The sequence below is a fragment of the Stegodyphus dumicola genome, chromosome 4 (genome assembly GCF_044657685.1).
Source record: "Stegodyphus dumicola isolate Sdum_Otavi_A_Nest chromosome 4, ASM4465768v1".
NCBI classification, from domain to species: Eukaryota; Metazoa; Arthropoda; class Arachnida; order Araneae; family Eresidae; genus Stegodyphus; species Stegodyphus dumicola.
Window position 1 is genome coordinate 224,823,185 of NC_140771.1, and position 20,702 is coordinate 224,843,886.

Sequence of the window (20,702 nt, forward strand, 5' to 3'; positions counted from 1 at the left end):
CTCAGGCACACGCCCAGCCTCTATCAAAACTTATTATAAATTTTATAATTATTCACAGGTCCGCATGATATTAATATAAAATACTAAATTTCAAAATTAGTTCACTAGCATGATAAGTAAGTTCTGTAAAAGTTCAAGAAAGGATCGGTAAATACACAACTTGGTTTCGTCTACCGTTTCTGTGAATAAGTCTGCAAATGGTGAAAAAAGGAGCATTATCAGCAATAAATATTCCAAAAAAGGAGTTGTATTAATCATTGATATTTTTAATGCCTGCCTTCATTTCAATATGATTCCTTAAGCTTGGGAACATGGAATAATAATTGTTATTAAAAAGGCGGGTAAAGATGGAAAAGCATTGCAAATTGCAAGCCGATCAATTTGTTTCCGGCAATAAATTATTTGAAAGCATTATCAGCAATAATACACTTAACTGAATTTGTACAAGAAAATATTATCTCAACTACTTAGTTTGGATTTAGAAAAGGTTACTTCACTATTCATCAGAGGCTCCTAAATAGAACTTTCAACCATTATTGAATATTAGATTACCATTACTGTCAAATTTATCAGATCCTTTGACATGCACATAGCATTTCTCTAAAATTAATGAAAATTTAAAGTTGAATTTTATCTACTTTTAAAATTTTATTAAGGGTTCAAAATCAGTTTCAATTCTGAGGTTAAAAAAAACATTAGGGCTGATCTTTTATGTCATATCAACCAGTTTTTATCATATATAATTTTTGTGCACATCAATAAAGAATCTAACAAAATATAATTTTAGTATTTTTTATGAAGTTCAATAAAAATGTAATTATGAATTTAAAATCATTTGATATACATTTTTAATTAATAAACTATAGTCCATCTTGATGGCTGTTGGCAAGTTGTTTGATTATCACCACAAAATCGATTAAATGTTGTTTCAACAGGAAAGCCTAAGATCTCTCGTTCTTCCTGAATACGAAATGAAAAAGTAGATTCAAATGTTCCAATGAAAAACCTACAAAATAAATACAATAAAGTAATCACAGCGGCATTAAAATAGAAAAACCGATTTACCTTCTTGATGAAAATCTGACAAAATGAGAATATTAAGAAATTAGCATGAATATTTAAAATGCTAAGTTAAAATTATTTTTAAGACAATCTTTCAAATTTAGGCAATATATGTGTATAATTAAGCAATACATATCACAATTTTTTTTTAATTTATTTAATAAAAATATTGCTTAGAATGTATCTATAAATACATACAATGCATATTTACAATATGGATACAAATAAGCACCTTCAATTCAAAAATATAATAAAGAATGCAACTGATAAGCTAAAAATAAGATTAGAAAAATAATTTCTTTAATAAATTGAAAAAAAAAAATTAATTCCAAGACAGAATGTTTATAGGTCACAAAAACAGCACATTCTTTAAAGTAAAATTTAAGAAAGAAATAGTTATATTTATCTAACCATAAATAATGCAGAAAATATTTTCATTACTGATAATTCTAACAGTATATGTCATTAAGGTGGAGTAAAAATTTAACTAGTTTTTACCCAGTTTCTTAGTTCATTATTTTATTACATAACACTGTATATTCTACAGAATACACTAAATAGTTTCAAAATTTCCTTCATTTCTGCTTTTCTTTTGATATCCAATGGCTGGCATTTATCAGTCAGTTGGGAAGACGGCATAACCCACTAGTCATTTAACTATCTAATCACTGAAAACACTACCAACATGTACTGTAACAGATAACTAGTACTGCACCACTATGAAGAAGATAGATGAAGCACGAACGGAATCAGGCTGATTGGCTGACATGTAATTATTCCAACATGTGATTGCTCTGACATTATAAGCAATGGTTAAATCAACACCATCAAAGAGAAATTTAAATGAATTGTAATCATTCTTTCAAATGTCACTTCCCTACTATCATGTTTAATAGTCCTTGCAAATTCTGTTATTTTGGATTTTTTGTATTGACTGACGATAAATGCCACCAAACTTGGTGATTAATCACTGGTTGACAGTAAAACCATGAAATACTAAATTCAATAATATAATCACATCTCCTAGCATATTCACCTTAACTTTTTACTGCAAAGTTCTGAAAATTTAAAAACAAAAAAAAAAAAAAAAAATGTTACTTAATTTTTCCCTTCCTCAGTACACTCAGAGAATACAATCAATAAACCCATGTAGTGATTTCTTTCATCTTACTGTCAAAGACAAACCCTTGAAATAATTTGAAAATTTCCTGTCAAACACTTCCCTTCTAACTGTTGAACTTTATGCCAGCCTAATGCAAGAACCAAACAATCATAGAGAAACAATCATTAACTGACATTCAGTCTATGATTTTACTGAATCAGGTGCACATTCACTTTCTCTTATTATTTACGGATGATTTGAGGCCAATGAGCAGCAGAGACAAGATTAGAATGGATAAGATTCTAGTTACAGGAAAGTAGAAATGAAGATATTTTATTAGATAATGTACCTGGACACAGAACCAACAACTGCACATATTTTCTATTTTTTGGCCATCTTGCTGAATTGTTAAAAATTGGGGGTCTTCTTTAAGAGACTGAACATCTATGATGATAACATTTTGCAGATTACCAGGGCAGTCATCTTTGCCCATGGCACTATTTGAATCGGCTCTGTTATAGACATGACAACAACAACGATAATATTATTTATTATGTATTTTTATTTGAATGTACATCATTTGAAAGAAATAATTTTGTGATAGTTACATGTAGTGTATCCATGACTACTTTTTCACAGGTTCTTCATATTTTTCGTAAATTAAATTATTTGCATTGTTTTCTCCTCTTAATTATCAAATGATAAAAATAGTAAAAAAAAAAAAAAAGGGGGGGGGGAATACATTGCTAGCATAATAACTTTGAATCAATATACAATTTTCAAACACTATCTATTTCCAGAGCCTGACTAAGGCAGGGGCATATGGGGTAGTTGCCACGGGCCCCAACATCAGAAGAGGGGGGGGGGCTCCAAATCAAATAGAAAGTTTGTTTTATGTTTCCTTCTTTAATGAATTTTTTTTAAACAAAGTATCAGTACAGTGTAAAATCCATCAGTTTTATATTAGCTTCTTCATTAATCTATCATATGAACACAAAAAATCTATATTTCGTAAATCTATGGTTTTCTAGTGTGGAATTCAGTTAAATTTTTGCAATTACGATGGAAAATTTGGCCAATCAAAAGCCTGTATTTTTACATATTGCAAAATGTAATATGTTTACAAAAATACGAGCTTCTGAAATTGTAAATTTTTTTTCTAGAATACCAGCAAAGAATTACATAACTTTTTTCATGTTTCAACATACTGGTGGCAGATTATGATTGAAAATTTTAAAGAAAGTAAACAAAAACTGACTTTAAATATTGTTTACATACACAATGGTGTGCTGTGCAAATGCTACTAAGGCATTGCATCAAAACTATGCTTTGGTTCTAAAATCTTTGAGTTATTTGGCAGATGAGCAAACTCCTTCCACTAGAAATGAGCTAAAGCTCTTTATAAAAAATTACTAAAGATTGAAAATGCACTAAATACAGTTGCGTGGGTTTCTATTTTACAAAGATTAAATCAAACAAGTAAAGTTCTCCAGAATTCTATGGCACAATTAGATATAGTATCACCATTATTTGTATCTTTAATAGATTTTATGCAGTCTGTTTTAAATGAATTTACGAAATATGAAGCTGAAGCGCTAGAAATTTTGCCAGAAAACAGTATGTATGAGGTAAAAAGAAAAATGTGACACCTTGAAGTAGGTTGTTAGATGATAGAAATGCACCTGAAGTAAATCTTGAGCCATGTGATCAATATATTATTAACTTTCACTATATGTTATGCGATACATTGATGTTAAATTTGGCCAATCATAAAATTACATATAAAATTACGTGTAGAGACATTAGGTATTTTTTGGAAGCAGGCAAGATGAAAAATGAGCAATCGCCTTTGCTGGGAATCAAACCATGGACCTCTGGAATACCGGCCCAGCGTGCAGAACCACTACACCATGAAGGCGGGAGAAATACCTTATATACTCCCTCTTTTTAAAGGGAGACTGGGGTTTTTACGGGACCCAATCGCCAAATCCTGGGTGAGGAGAATCATCATTCAACACCCTCTTAGTTCGAGTGCCACTGTAGAGACATTAGGTATTTTTTGGAAGCAGGCAAGATGAAAAATGAGCAATCGCCTTTGCCGGGAATCGAATTAAGGACCTCTGGAATACCAGCCCAGCGTGCAGAACCACTACACCATGCTAGGAAGGCAGGAGAAATACCTTATAAATGAAATAAATTTTCATGTTTGATAAACACAAAAATCAAACTTTAAAAAAACTAGAGGAACTGGTAACCCTTCTGATTTACATGGAGATCTTTGATGAACTGCAACATTTCCATTCCTTAGTAGATAAGCAGGCAACTGCATTAGATATGTTGAAAATTTTAAACAAAATTAATTTATCATTTTTATTTTCTCACAGCACTCTTTTTTTTTTTTTTTTTTTTAATCATTTCCAATTTCAAACTGCACTGGGAAAAGATCTTTTTCATTTCTGAAGAGATTAAAATTTTCCATAAGATCATATATTCTTCGAAGAAAATTGTCTCAACTTTCTATGTTATGTTTAAATTCTGGTATAACAAAAAATATTGATTAGGATGATGTAATTGATAGTTTTAAAGTAAAATTAGAAAAAAAAAAAAAAAAAAACACTGAAAAAGAACTGGATTTGTAATACTATGACAAACAAGAGGCAGAACTAGATGCACTTATGTTATGAAGATGATGCAGCATGTATGGAAAAAAGCTTTTTAGCCTATCCTCTAAGTGCATAGGACTTGTCTATGGTATTTTGCATTAATTAATTCAAATTGCTTAAAAAGTCTTTACATTTTTAAATTATAAATTTAAATAGCACTTTTGTCAAATTCTGGCTCTTCAGATGTGCTATATCCTTTTAATGATGGACAGAGAATCATCAGAAAATTAATAAAATGGACAGAGCGATATTTCGTCTGACCATTGGAGGGGGGTACTTTATAGCTATTTTAGATTCTAGTCAATTTTCTTGTTATAAAATTTTAAAACCTCCATAAAGTTCAGTTCTTCATTACTGAAGTAATGAAGCAGAGGGGGCTCCCAAAGAAGTTTTTGCCCTGGGCCTCAATTAGGCTAAGTCGGGCCCTGACAATTTCATAGTTTTATTTTAGGTGGATTATTAATTCTGAAATAGTGCCAAAGACTGGTTTATCAAAATGTCCTGCTGCTGAAAATCTTTCAAAATGAAGGTTGATCATTAGATTATTTAAAACGTATTATACTGTTAATTTTTTCCTCTATTTATTTCATCAATTTCCAGAGATCACCGAGAGATGAGATGACTCTGATACTGGAAAGCAAGGACGCTTGTAGTGCAGCACAACCATGACTTTAGGGTTGAAACCATGCATTAATAAAAGAATAGGCTAATAACACCATTCCATACATAGTTTTGCAATCGTATCACTATTGCATGTTTTATTAATTTTTGCTTGAATAAGCATATAAAACAAAGCAGTAACTTAATTTTGGGGAAATTGTAATTTTCTATTACACAAATTTAGCATTATTTTTTGAAAAGAAGTTATATTGCAAAGGCTAATCTCTTGCAATAATCACAAAGTTTTCTCAATAAGAAAAAATTGAGAAATGTACCTTGAATGTGCACATATCCATTGATCTATAATTGCCACTCCTCCATCTAATATCTCTTTATGAACTTTCTTGCTTGGCACAAAACGCATGGCACTAGGTATATAGACTTGAAGCTTTTTAAATTCTGAAATAAATATATTACTATATATTTGCAACACATTTGAAAATATTTAGTCTTAAAAATGATTGGCAAAATTTATCTTACAAAATGCAGCTAGGGAAAAAAAAAGTATTTTACGCAGAATGAACATTTCAAGTACACTGCACAAAAAAAAAAGTGGGGACAGTTCTCTCATTCTACTGGACCAATTGACAAAATTCAAATTGCATTTTAAATGTCTTGACAGCGAGACTTAGGCTGTATATTAGTTTTATACTATATAGCATTGTTCGAACATAGGTATTTTGACACAAAATCAGACTTTTTCTGACATACATACCAATTTTTTTTTTCATATTTCGATTCTATGACTAAAATTACTCATAGATATTAAATTTTGTAAAATGTGGTGTGAAATTTATGGAGAAATTCAAAAATTTATCTCGGCACAATTTTTTCAGTTTTTGCCAAGAATAATTCACTTGACGAACTTCTTCATATGTGGCAACCAATTTCCTTTCACGTCTATTATGCCGGAGAGGAAAAAAAAGTACCTTCTTCCTACCTTTTTTACATTGTGCATGAGCAGAAAATAAGTCACATCGTTTCTACTTCCAAATAATTTTAGCAAAGTGTCTAAATCACATTTGATGTTTTATCGCTTTTAACAAATATGCCAAATTTCAAAATGCGCCAATATATAAATTCACGTATATCTTCAGAAATTTTGCATAAAAAATTGTAATTTTTTGCAGGTATGCTTAGAAATACGTCTACTTTAAGATGATAAAAATTTTATAGATTATAATTCAAAATTTGTTTTGAAAAATTTATAAAAATTATTAAAAAATACAAATTTTAAAAATAAATCATAAAAATGGGTGAATTTTATTTGGAATGAACCTAAATTTCCAAATGTGAAAGGAAGAATCAAATAAGTTTAATAAAAAAAAGAGAGATTAATAAATGTATACCAAACTCAATTAACATTGAGGAGCTAAAATTTTGAGAGCTAATTTTTTTAAAAACTACTGGTGTGATTTTTACAAAACTTGGTAGCTTGGCATAATTTGAGTAATAGAATCGAAATATGGAAAAAAAATTGGTATGTTATTTCAGAAAAAGTCCGATTTTGTGTCAAAATACCTATATTAGAACAATGCTATATAAATCTAATACATATCCTATGTCGCTCTTTCGAGACATGAAAAACGCAAGTTGAATTTCGTTAATCGGCCCAATAGAACAAGAGATATAGAACTGTCCACCCAGCTTTTTTTGCGCAGTGTACATAACAGAATACACTTAGAAGACATAAATGGCAAAATTAAAACTATATATAACTAAAATAAAAGCATATCAAATCTTACTAACAAAACTGGCTATAATCAAAAAAAGAGTAATTCAGACACTTCCCATAATTAATGCATCACTGGTATTTATGCAAAAAGTATTTAAAATATTAATTCTTCATATGATTCACATAAAAAATTCTTTGCTATGAGAATTTTATACATTCCAGCAAAATAATACATGTTCAGTTCTTATATTAAACCTTTAATTTTTCTCTGCTTTAAATTACTTACCAGAATCTAAAGCATCAGTTGCTACAAATACAGTTTGTAGATTTTTCTTCTTCATAATCTTCAGAAGTTGCTTAGCAGCATGTTCAATACTTGGAACTTCTTTAGGCCTTGCATAAGCAAAATCTCGTCTTCGTAAATGAACACCAATGTAAGGTCCACCTACAGCTTTACGTTCAAAATTAGTAATTTGTTTATCATAGCTTTTCACAGTTTTATCCTTCTCATCAGTTGAATTTAAGTACTTATGTCTAAAATCATCTCCAATAGCAATGAGCTTTTTTGAAAAAACAATACTACGTCTAACCTGGAAAAGAATAAAATTTGTTTTGTTATTCATTGCATTACAAACAAAATAAACTGCAAATTGTTTTTTAAAATTTTAGCTTTTAACTTGGAAAAGTAATTAGTTTGAAATTGCTATGCAATTATTTTGGCATAATATTATGCTAAAATGGTCATGACTTCATTAAATAAATTATTAATCAAAATTTTATTTTGTGCAATTTGTAAAACAAAATCTTAAAAATATTATGAGAAAATCTTAGATTATTTAGTAAATTTTTCAAATTTGGATTCCTGTTTAAAGTACTGGGAAAAAACTGATTTCATGGGCTAACAATAAGAAAACTTTCTAAATCTTTGTTTCAATTTTATCAGTTAAAAATTCATTCACCCGATTTAAAAAATGATATGCTAAAGTTTCATTCAAGTCAACACAAGACCAAAAGCAATTATAATGCAATAAATAAGTCTTTTTTACAATTCATTACCTCATTTGTTAACATTCAATTATGAATGTCTCTTTTGTTTTGCATTTTGTCTCCTTTGTTAATATTCAGTTATGAATAAATAAATAAAAATTCAATTTATAAAATAAACAAAATCATATAGTGTAATTAAAGGTACTTTAATATTAGTTAATTCCAAAATAGTACTATTGTTCTAGTGTCAAAACAGTATATTAATTAAAATTTTGTAAAAAAAAAGATACTAGTATCTCAATCTTTTTTTATGAAACAATTACTCATTTAGTATCAGTTTCAAACTAATTGCAAAAGAAAAGAAAAATATATCTAATAATAAACTTAGTTATCAATTCCAGATTATTTAGCAATTTATATGAAAGAATCCATGTGTATAGTTGAACTCAAAATATTATGGGATAATACATATATGAAGGCAATTCAAAAAGTAAGATAGCAAACCCTCTTAGAGTCACACTTCATTCCATATGGATACACAGAAATAAGGCGCTAATAATCATTACTTATCAACATAAACTACATTTATCCGAACACTTATTCCAACAATACACTAAAGCATTAAATACAGACACAGAAAAAATCAGCATCAAGTCCCTGAGGCCACATCAAGACAAATTACAGAAAGTCTTTATCAGTTGTGGTGAATCTACCACCCCCGATCTTCTTTAAAAATATGAAGAAATGAAAATTATTGAGTGCCAAATCCAGACTATAGGGAAGATGATCCATTATTTTCCAGTAAAAAGAATTGTAATAGATCATGTGTAATGGTAGCTATGTGCAGTTAGGCACTGCTAATGCAATACCATGTGTCTTTTACAAGAAGTTTTAGTTGTTTTCTGTGAACTGGTTTTGCATAACTATAGTATAATAATTAACGACATTCACTTTCACTCTCCTGGTGAGTAAACCAAGCAGTAACATGCTGTTGCAGTTACAAAAGATCATTGCCATAAGCTTCTTTGAGGATAGAACTATTTTGAATTTCTTGGAAGATGTTACGATCATTGTTTTTATAACATATATGCTTGCTTCGTCTTGAACAGTTGCCTCAGTTAATTACAGTAATTGGCAGCATTCACTGTCACTGTCCTATTGAGAAAATCAAACAGCAGGTTGTCCCATAAGTCCATTGCTATACAATTCTTAGCTGTTTAGACCTTTTTCTGCCAATTTTCTTTGAATCTAATTTTGAAATTTTTAAAAGAAGAGTGATAATGTGTGTTTTCATGACAAAGATCTTGCATTATCTCATCTGCTACATAATACATTTCATCCTCTGTAATAATATGGCTTAGATATGTGATACCTTTCACATTAACTGTATCAAGTGCATGAGAGACAATCCCACTCATTTTATGAACATCTGCGAGATGCTCTGACACATAGGGGGATCATACTTTCCAGTAGCTCAGTTGCTCATGAATAATATTTTATACATTACTCACTGAGATATTGAGTTTTTTAGCAATATTAAACTGAAAGCAATGATCATCTGAAACATTATGGCAAACATTTTCATTTGCAACAGACATGCTTGGCTAAGCAGATCATTTCTCATGTTGCACATCTGTATTTCCTTTATTGAACTTCACCAAAGCCAAACTTATTTACATGGCATTAACACCACATTAAGTTGATGATAAATTTCTGCTCATCTCAGATGCAAAAATCTTAGTCACAGCTATCTTACAAATCTCACATTTTCTTGATATTTTATGATGCTGGTGCAACACCTATGCCATCTGTTAGAAGCATTCAAATTTTGTAATTTTTAGCTGCTTCCCTACAAATAAGACTGTGCAACTCCTGCAAACATTATTACAACCATAAAAGCTCTGGTAATTATACTTTCTGTATTACTTTCAAATTATTCACAGCAATGCCTTTTATTGAAAAAATTATGCAAACAGTTGCTTTAAGACTATTAATTCTAGGAATGATATTTCAAATGGAAATTGAATTTTGTTTCAATGAAAAATATCTTAACATATTTTACTTTTAATATTTGTTACTTTAAATTCATTTATCATAAAAACCTGAAGACTACTTTTACCTGGTTCCTCATATGAAAGTCTTATCTTTAGATTTTTAAAGCATTTCTTTGTAACACATAGAATAAGTTTTAAAATAAAGTAATTATTTAATAAGTTATTAATTGACAAGGATTTTATCAGTAAAAACTTTTACAGATAAAAAAAATATTTGTATAAAGACTTATAATGTTACAAACACATTTTTGAACTCTCAGGAAACTTATAAGGTATTTCTCCCGTCTTCGTGACATGCCTTCGTGGTGTGGTGGTCTGCACGTTGGGCGAGTATTCCAGCAGTCTGCGGTTCGATTCCTGATGAAGGCGTTGCACATTTTTCATCTCTCCTGCTTCCAAAATACCTAATGTCTCTACAGTGGCGCCCAAACTAAAAGGGTGTTGGATGACGATTCTCCACACCCAGGATTTGACAATTGGGTCTCCTAAAAACCCCAGTCGCCCTTTAAAAGGGGGAGCATATAAGGTGTATTTCTCCCACCTTCTTGGTGCGGTGGTCTGCACGTGGGAGCGTATTCCAGAGGTCCACGGTTCGATTCCCAGCGAAGCCGCTGCACATTTTTCATCTCTCCTGCTTCCAAAATACCCGATGTAGAGACATCAGGTATTTTGGAGTTTATAGAGATAAACTAAAGTACATCATCTAAAACAATTCATTCATACTCCCAGAAATTTCAAACTAATGGATAATAAGCACAGAAGTGACGGAGTGCAATGGAATAAGAAATTGGTATTTTTCTGTTAACAAGATGATAGTTACTGCCAAACATAAATGCTGGCATGAAATCTAACTAGATGTCAACAATCCTAATGATATGTAAAGCTTCATAAAAAGAAGACTACTTTATTAAACACAAAAAATGTAAAATAAGACAAATACAAATATGCAAATTATATTATACTATCTTAATTTTAGGTTATACAGGAAGCATAACATTTACATTTTTTACACAAACATTTTACATTTAAGGAAGTAGAATCCAGATGGTGGTAGCCAATGTTGTACTCATGTTTGTGTCATTAATTTGCACATGACATCCCATATCAGGATCAATAATGCTGTTTTGGGGGTTAACTTGCAGGTGTTCATATCCAGCAACAGTCAATTCATCTAGAAGAAATATATTTGGTGTTTTGGCACACACTTGACGAATGGTACTCCATCAACAGAAAAATACCAATAAATCTTTTTAAATATGACACAAAACAACACAACAATGATTATGTGAAAATATTTACCCTCCAGTATTCAGCATCACCAAATGAATCATGTAAAATGACTTCAGCCCGATCTACCATAATAGCACTGAGACAAAGAAAATGTTAGCAATGGTTATACAAAAGAAATATATCAAGAAATGTATAATTCATTAGTAAAATTAAGAACAAATACAGTAGAATATTTTATCCTTCAACAACCATATCTCTTTCGCAATATAAATGTTGTATGATCTTAAATTCATTTAGTGTGAAAGACAATGATTAGCATTTAATTTAATTCTTGCCTTTAATTTATTCCTTTTACAATTGAAATTTTGTTATTCATGATTTAATTACAGTCCCCGTTAAAACATTTTTAACATTTTACTTTCAAGTTACTTCAAAACATCTTTCAAAATATAACTTACAATGATTAGCATTTAATATGGATTCACTCTTATAGTATGGATTATAGTATGGATAGTATGGATTCACTCTTTTAAGATAATCCTACTATAATTAAACTTAGGAGATAATATAATCAATTAATCAATATTATCTAGTAAATATATATATATATAATATATATATATATATATATATAGAGTGTATCTTCACTGAGTGCAAGTTATAATAGTAGTCATCAGAGTGCTATTTCAATATGAAAAATTACTAGGGTTTAGCATAAAACATGTCTACAGCTCAATTGTGAAGAATGACGTGTATGCAGAAAGGATATGGTGTTCTTTTTGCAGCACATCGTTTGCCTTTATCCACTCTTTATTCATATCTACAATCATACTCTGTTTCATTCTATATTTTTTTTTAAATGACAGTCTATTTCATTTATCCATACCCATAATCATACTCTGCTTTTGTCCATAACAATTATCATACTCTCTTTTTTTGTTATAATTTTTTAAATAACTCAATGTTCATTTATTTTTTAATAAATAAATTTTCATAATTATTTTTTATTCAAACACTAACTTTGAATTTCACAGTAATATATTTTTTATTTTATATCAGCAAACATCAAGTACAGTGCAAAGTCAGAGACCCAGATTCACCAGGACTTCCGTGATTTCAGATATTAGATCATCAGTTTAAGTCTAGTAAGACGGCATGCAGAAATTACAAAATTAAAAATAAGAAACTGTGATTTATGAAATAATGAAGCATTTATGATCTAAAGGGTATCAAAATTTACAAAAAAAGCTTACTATTTATTTGTTTACTTTATTAAACATTTCTTTCAATGTTTTAAGTTCCGTCGTTTTTTGTGCTAATACTTTCTCTTTAATTCTGTAGACAGACATAATTTCTTGTTCAGTTACATTGTTGAAGCCATGTAATTGCTGTGTTGAGAATCCCAACTAACTTGTCAATCGAAATTTCTTCGTTTCCAGTAACTTCTCTGTCACGTTCCTCACTATTGGTAGTGATATTTTCTGGATCTAGAACCATACTACAGATTTCTCCATCCATTAATTGATGATGATTGAGGAGCATTGCCATTACAATGGAAGACTTATATCATCTTCATTATTACCGCTTCTCCACATTTATATCATCTTCATTTATTACCGCTTCTCCACATTTCTTTACAGAATCTGTTAATTGGAAAATTTCACCTTTAGCTTGCAATATCCAAAAACCTTTAAAATTCACGGCTATCATCATAAAATTTAGCTGTCGTTCACTATACATATTTGGCTATGTATCATAAGATTGGCAGCTAAAGACAAGTTGTTCAGCTAAATTTTATCTTGCTTCTATCGCACACTGAGATAATTAAGCCTGAATTGAATTAGTTTTGGTTATTCATTATACTTATGTCTATTTTTTGCAGATGTTTATCTGAGTTCTGAATAAATAAAGGCTTATGAGACTTATCCGAATCCTGAATAAATGAATTCCCACATATACTTAAGGCTTATTAGATATCTTACCACCTGATGCAGTGTCTGTGGGTCCTAAATTCTGCTACTAAGTGCCTCCCTTTGTCTTCCTTACATTCCGCCACCAGTGTGGCCATACGAGCCCTGGCGCTAGTTCTGGGTTTATGTGAATAACAAATCGGTTATTCTTAATTCAAATAGCTCTAAATTTAATCTCTTGGTCTATGAGTATTATTAACAAAAATTATTTTTAGCATTTGGAAAAAGATTTTTGTTAAATTTTTCTTTGTCAACATTTCTTCCTTAATGTTATAAGTTATAGTATAGATAAATGCACAAATTTAACCATATATTTTTTACTAAAGCTTTACCTTAAAAATTTCTTTGCAGTTGCCCTATATTAAGTTACTGTGAACGAGTAACCAGCATAGAAATTTTACTGTTTACAAAGTGGGTGGTAGCTATAAAAAGGTTCACTACGCCTGGTTTAGAGTGAAAATACTTGTTTTAAAAAGATCAATTTAAGCAGCACCTATAATATACATACTGAAAATACATACAAATATCTCTCTTTCATTCTCTCTCCACACACTAATGTGTATGTGCATGCATGTTATCTTTCAAAAAGTACTAAAACATTTGAATATATTAAAAAAAAATTGAAACTTTTATGTATTGTTAAAAGCTTAACACTTAAGTCTGCTTATTTCTTTTACCAACAGTTGTTTTTTTCATGATATGCTTATAATTAGTTATGAACAATAGTTTATAAAATTATCTTCTAATAGAATCATGAGTTTTTCTGAGTTTTTAAAAGGTAAATTACACAACTGACAAAATTTTGTTGCTAAGAGCACTATGTGCTATGTCAAAGCATAATGCTGTATAAATGCGCTGTGAATATGATGTAAATTACTATAGCTATACTGAAATTTCCCATACTGGTTGATTAGATACTAGTTGCACACATTTACAGAAGGTCCTTACAAATATTTAGGTTATCAATAAATAAACTTTAAAAATGAAAATTTTATAACATACATAAAATTTGGATTCTATATTCTTTTAAGTTTATCAGTATATCCATATTAAAAATCAAATATTTCTAAAAAATTTAGCAAAACAATGAAATATTTTTTAAAAAAGGTTCACCTTCTTTCCAGTTTACATGCATATCATATATTTAAAGTTCAAAAGAACCATTGCACAGATTTTGAATATTACACAGTTGATTACCAAATATTTTCATATCTAAAAATAGTAAATTCACTTATCCTTATCTAACCAAAAGAAATGCATAGCAAGTTGTAATTGATAGATCATACTGACATCAAGGAATACCTCAATGAGAATAGGGAAGAAATTTTGAGAATAAAATGTTTAACTCCTTTAATTTTTCTGTCTTGAGTCATTTATATTAAAAATATTTCTTATATTGTAATCACATTAAAATACTGTCTCCAAATTTGTTGGAAAAATTTCAAAATTGATAGTCAACTGGCACAAAATACTGTATCTTTTACATAAAAAGATTAGTTACATACACACCATTCAAATGGCAAAGGCATTTAAATAACAGGAAACATTTGAAGCCAAGAGGTAGTGGCATTTACAAACGAATAAAAACTATTCTTTGCAAACATTAATTTTTTATGACATATTTCAAATAAATGCAACAAGGCATAATCTTACAAAGTCTTACAAAGTATGAATTATGGAACAGTTGTAGCATTAATTATGGAATCATACACTGAATTTTTCTTACTTTCAATTTAAAAAGTTATTAGGGATATTTTGTAAAATACTCTTTCCAAAAAATTTCATAATTAAATATTATAAATTTCTGAAAACATAGCATCCAGGTATAGTTTTAAGCAATTTTTTAAGCCATCTGTTCATATATAGTCCAGCAATAATTTTGCCCACACAGACAACAACATAATATAATATTTTGTATACCATACAAAATGTTTAAAAAAAAAAAAAGAAAGAAAGAAAGAGAACACCTACAAAGAAATAGAGAGCACAAGATCCCTCCTTTTAGAAAAAATTAATATTCTATAAAAAGTAGGTAATATCATATTATCTGCCCAACAGTGACAAGAATAACTTGGCAAAGTGCTATGTCACCAAAGTAGGTCTCTTAGAATTTTACAAAAATGTATTTTGTCTGGCAACATACTAACTATGCACAGTTCTGAATCTGAGTGTCATGTTTGTGGTTTCTACTTGTGATTATTGTGCGGAGTTTTTCCCCTTTCATAATGTAACTGTGGAGTTTGCCTGCAAATAAAAAAAAGTTGCATTTTTTCAAAAATATAGTGATTTGCCTAGTAGTAGAGTCTACAAATGCATATCCCATGAAGTTGTATTTTACAAACTTTGAGTTATCTTAGGAAATTCATTGGTGAAAATGTCATGAAGGAAAGCAAAAAAAAACTGTTTTGCAGAGATTTTAAAACTGATAGCAGAACAGCATCCACCAGCTTTAAAAAATGTAAATATTGTCCGGATTGTTTTCATTAGCATATTTGAAGTATGCATATAAAATGATGCATTTGTCTGGCTTTTATTTATCTGTGCTGTTAGATTATTATAGAAATCGTGCAGCTTGAAAGGAGTTTATTAATTGTTCTTAGGTAATTGTGTTAATAGTTTTCTCCAAGTAAACAAAATTCTGTGATCTTTTTAAGGATGTTGGCCAAGTTTCAAAGCAATGCCAAGAATTTTGCAGTACTCTGATGTTTTACGTTAAAACACATTGCTGTGCACATCGGCAGAAGACAGGTAAAAATTACAGTTAAGTGCTTTATTATGCATCTTTGTTGCATTTTTAATTTAGTTGACTTGTTTTCCTTTTATGTAATTTTCAGCATTTTCTTATGGATGTTGTTTTATGTGATTTTTAGTATTTCATTATGAATGATTTTTGCATTTTTAATTTAGTTAATTTGTTGCTGTTTTATGTAATTTTCAGTGGTTCATTACGACTTTTTTAATCTTATTAATTTTTTGTTGTTTTGTGTAAGTTTCAGTGCGGTTTGTTAAAATTTTCTTTATTTATTACATGTCCACCACTTGGCACTATATGGGAGGGGAGTGATGCTGCATAGATGAGTTTTTAAGGGAAACTGGCTTACATCCATGTTACACATGGAGTAAATCCTGAAAACACCCATGCAGCCAGCCCATTCACTGGGACTTGAATCCTAAACCGAACTACCAGTGTTAGCAGCTTTTAATGCTCACTCACTGGTGCGCTATTTTTTAAAATGGCAGCTGTTTTTTGCATGTTAGGGTGACAAAAAATTAGCCGCCAATGACTGACAACTTTGCGGGAGCATTGGTCAGATAATGCGGCAGTACCAAAAAATAACAACTTTCTTGTTTTAACACAAAAAATGTCTACTGCACATATGTAAAGAATTAAACATATGCAGAAAGGACATGCTATTCGTTTTTCAGCACATCATCTGCCTTTAACCTTCATCTTACTCTCTATTTCATTATACCTTTTAAAAATTAGCACATTCTAACAATCTGGCTTAGTTTTTAATATAAAATTCATAGTTAAAAAATAACTTACACTTCCTCAGTTCTCAATAATGCATCTATTCATTTAATAAATCTTATTCCAATTTCCTCTAAGATGCATTTGAGAATATTTTTTTTAAAAAAAAGAAAAAAGGCATATGGACTTAAGTAAAATTTAAATATTGTGAGACATTTAAAAATCTAAACAAAGCAATTACAAACCTAGCAGCTGAAGTTTGAAGAAATCTTTTCAAAGTACTGCTATATCCTTGAATTGATAAACAATAAAAATCATCTGAAAAAATATCTGAATATCCCCAAAACCATCCATGAATTTTACCATTTTTTGTTTTCTGATATGGATGAGAATCCACACAGTCTCTTATATCTGCACGTTCTTCCCAGCGATCATCAGTCCATCCTTCTGCATAATGTTGTAAGTAATATACTACATCAATTTTAAATCCATGATCTATAACACAATTCAAAGAAAATTAAATTAGAAAAATATAACTTCTTAAATTTTAGTAATTTAGCAAGATTAATAAATATACATAGTCAAGGTAACAGTATCAAAGAAATACTTTCAATCTGATCACTCGACCAATGATTCTTCTGCAAGTGTTTAACAGTTCAGATAATTCAAATGAAATGTTCAAAATAAAAACTACCACAGATATTAAAATAAAAATAAGAATAAAATAGTAACAGAAATATAAACTTTCTATCTTAAAAAAAATATATACTTCTGTAGAATTTATAAATGATAGAAATTACCTGGGTAATTTCTAAGGGTACCCTTAGTTTCAACTTTCAATAGAATTGCTTCTTTTTGGCATATTTTTGAGTATACAATAAATAATCCCAGTATATGCATACCACAGCCATGTTTTAGTACATGCATATTTACATGTTTTATATTTAACAGTTATGTTGCTAAATAGTACTCATTGGCTATAAAAATGTAAATACTGATTATATAGAATTTGGGTTACTTGCTGATTATTTGTACCATGACTAAAAAATTGTGAACTTGTTGCTGACCTTGAAGGACATTCACAAATTTGTTCGTGACCCTGGGCCAAACACTTGTTTTGGTATCCTTGCATCTAGTGTCACCTATATTTTAAGATTCTCATTTTTCCACAGAAGACATATACACTTCTCAAATGATGGTAGCTAATCACAGTAATCGATAGTTGTGTTTGGAGATGATCCCCGTTCAGAATTTTACCAACATATATTCTTTTGTCCAATACTACTAAATAAATTCAGTTCGAGTAAATGAGATACGGCTATCTTTAAACTAGTTTTCAAACCCAATTCTAACACTTTGCTTGCAATTTTTGACACAATATTTCCATGAAATTCAGTCACTTAAAAAATACAACTTCATAGGATGCAAATTTCGGCATTCCTCTATTACTGAGCAAAACACTGTATTTCTGAAGAAATGCAACACTTTCGTTTTCATCAGTTGGCAAACTTTTCAGTTTCATTGCTATTTCTTATGGCAAAAATAAATGTAAAAAGAAAACACAAAAAGAAATATTAATCAGAAAAAATGGCCATTGAATTTCAAAAGTGAAAATTCACATGTACATCTGGGATGTAAGTATCTGTATTGCCACATAAATCCTTTCTGGTGAGATGGTTGTGACATTTCGGTGACGTTGCATCATGAAATATTTTGTGATATTTTGGTGGGGGTGTGGATAATCAGAAAGTACTGATATTGTATAAAAAATTATTTCTTATTAAATGATTCTTGTTATCTTATTATTACTCATGAATAACATAGTAATTATTAGCATAAAGATAAACAAACAAATGTTCTCCACTGGTTCACAAAGATAAATTTAATGACTTTTCATGGGGGGTGCAGACACTCAGAAAGTACTATGATGTGTCATTAGCTAAAAAGAGCTAATATATTCAACCCCATTTCCTGCAGCAAAGTTGTTGTATGCTTAATTTTTAATTTATCTCTAACCTTAAATTCTTTGTTTGTTTAAAATTTATTTTTGCACTGCATTACTAGAGGTATACTGCACTTGTTTCTATATCAAAGAAACACAGGAGAATTACTCAGAATAATTAGCTACATATTTACATTGATAAGAAATCTGTTAATGATGCTAACTGGTTTACTCACATATAAGTATATAAAGACCTACATTACTCCAAATTTATGAAATTTCTATCAATTAAATATAAATGCCTCTGATTATATTATTGTATGTTTATGTTTTACCTCAATTTCAAATTAAATCAAAGATCAGTTTTCAGAAAAAAAAATATAAATTATTGGCAAAATACACAATGCTTATTTAAAATGAAAAGACTTTACAGCCCCACCTGTAAACTACAAAAAGGCACTGATGAGGCAATGCACCACATAGACAAAAGTTATGTGATAGCCCATGACATTGCCAAAGACTATTTATATGGCAACCTAGAAAATGCACACAGCATACATGTGTCGCATAAATTTTATAATATTAGTTCTGACAAAAATTTTGCATATCTGTTTGAAAACATTCAACCGTTCAGAGATAATTTTGAGGTCATTCAGGATTACATCTTCCATGGTGGAAGTAAGTGAGATAGAATGCTTGTAGAGACATTAGGTATATTTTTGGAAGCAGGCAAAATGAAAAATGAGTAACCGCTTTCGCCGACAATCGAACCACAGACCTCTGAAATACCAGCTTAGTGTGCTGACCACTACACCATGATAGGAAGGTGGGAAAATTCCTTATATACTCCCCCTTTTAAAGGGTGACTGGGGTTTTTAGGGGACCCAATCGCAAAATCCTGGGTGTGGAGAGTCATCATCCACTTCGGGCGCCACTGTAGAGTTTCTCACTTTGTAAATGCTAAGTTATAGTTGAACGTGAAGAATCTTAAGAACTGATAAGTGAATAATCGCTTAAGTACATTTGACAAGAAACAACAAGATGGAAGGGTAAATAACCCTTTATTATTCAAATAAGATTTAACAGAACTCTGTCTTGGAGTGTACAATAAAAGCCGACACTTGGGCTTGAACATAAGAGGCTAAGAATTAAACTAAAACTAATCTAAAGAGATACAGCCAAAGCTATCAAGATTCTAACCCAGTTGGCCCCTTAATGCTAATGGACTGCGAAGCTATCAAGGGCCTAAAGTACGGCCGAGTGCAAGAATGGCTCACGAGAGAGTAGCCTAAAAAGGCGGACGCATGCAGACAGAATACCTAGTAACTCTCTCACTAAGACCGAAGAACTTCGCGGTTAAATACCATTCTTCCTCATTATGTATTCAGATGTGATTCTAAAACTACGTTCTGGACAGAAGTAGTAAGTTGAAGTTAAGAATCGACAGGAAAAAAACTTAAAATTTAACTGCTAATAAAATTAACATAATCCTTACATGCTACTGACATTTTTCTGGGAAGAGTTCTTTTTAAGCTGGTTTTATGAATGCATAAGGTTAGCTGCTGCAGCGTAACTTAGACCAGGTCGAATTTGAGATTTTTTTTACAAATTTCTTGAAATTCTCACATTCACAGTACAAACTGATGCGATTGCCTAGGCAATTACAACAATTTCCAGTATCCATTTTCTTAAGATCATATTGGCGCAAAAGGTGAGATTTGTCATATTTGACACATCTTGGTTGTAATTTGCAGTTTTGAGAAGAGTTGCCAATGTTAAAGCAACTGAACCACTATGGTACAAAATTCTTAGGTTTGAATTTCCGAATTTTATGCATTAATCTATCTATGGAACAAATTTCATTCACGATGAGCGTGGTAATTAG

At 30.2% G+C, this 20,702-nt stretch overlaps 1 protein-coding gene across 5 annotated transcripts in view; it reads right to left on the reverse strand.

Moving 5' to 3' along the window:
- Nucleotides 1–778: 778 nt before the first annotated feature.
- Nucleotides 779–20,702, reverse strand: part of O-fut2 (O-fucosyltransferase 2) — a 34,778-nt gene continuing 14,854 nt past the window's right edge. For 4 of the 5 annotated variants that reach the window (XM_085816030.1, XM_085816031.1, XM_085816032.1 and 1 more), the window contains 5 exons: nucleotides 17,121–17,370; nucleotides 11,503–11,569; nucleotides 7,449–7,752; nucleotides 5,763–5,886; nucleotides 779–1,006 (listed from right to left, as the gene is read on the reverse strand). In XM_085816030.1, coding sequence (XP_085672156.1) covers nucleotides 853–1,006; nucleotides 5,763–5,886; nucleotides 7,449–7,752; nucleotides 11,503–11,569; nucleotides 17,121–17,370 — 899 coding nt within the window. In that variant the 3' untranslated portion in view covers nucleotides 779–852. Of the gene's footprint in view, nucleotides 1,007–5,762; nucleotides 5,887–7,448; nucleotides 7,753–11,502; nucleotides 11,570–17,120; nucleotides 17,371–17,675; nucleotides 19,042–20,702 lie in introns of those variants that run through there. The other variant, XM_085816033.1, reaches the window with a different exon arrangement.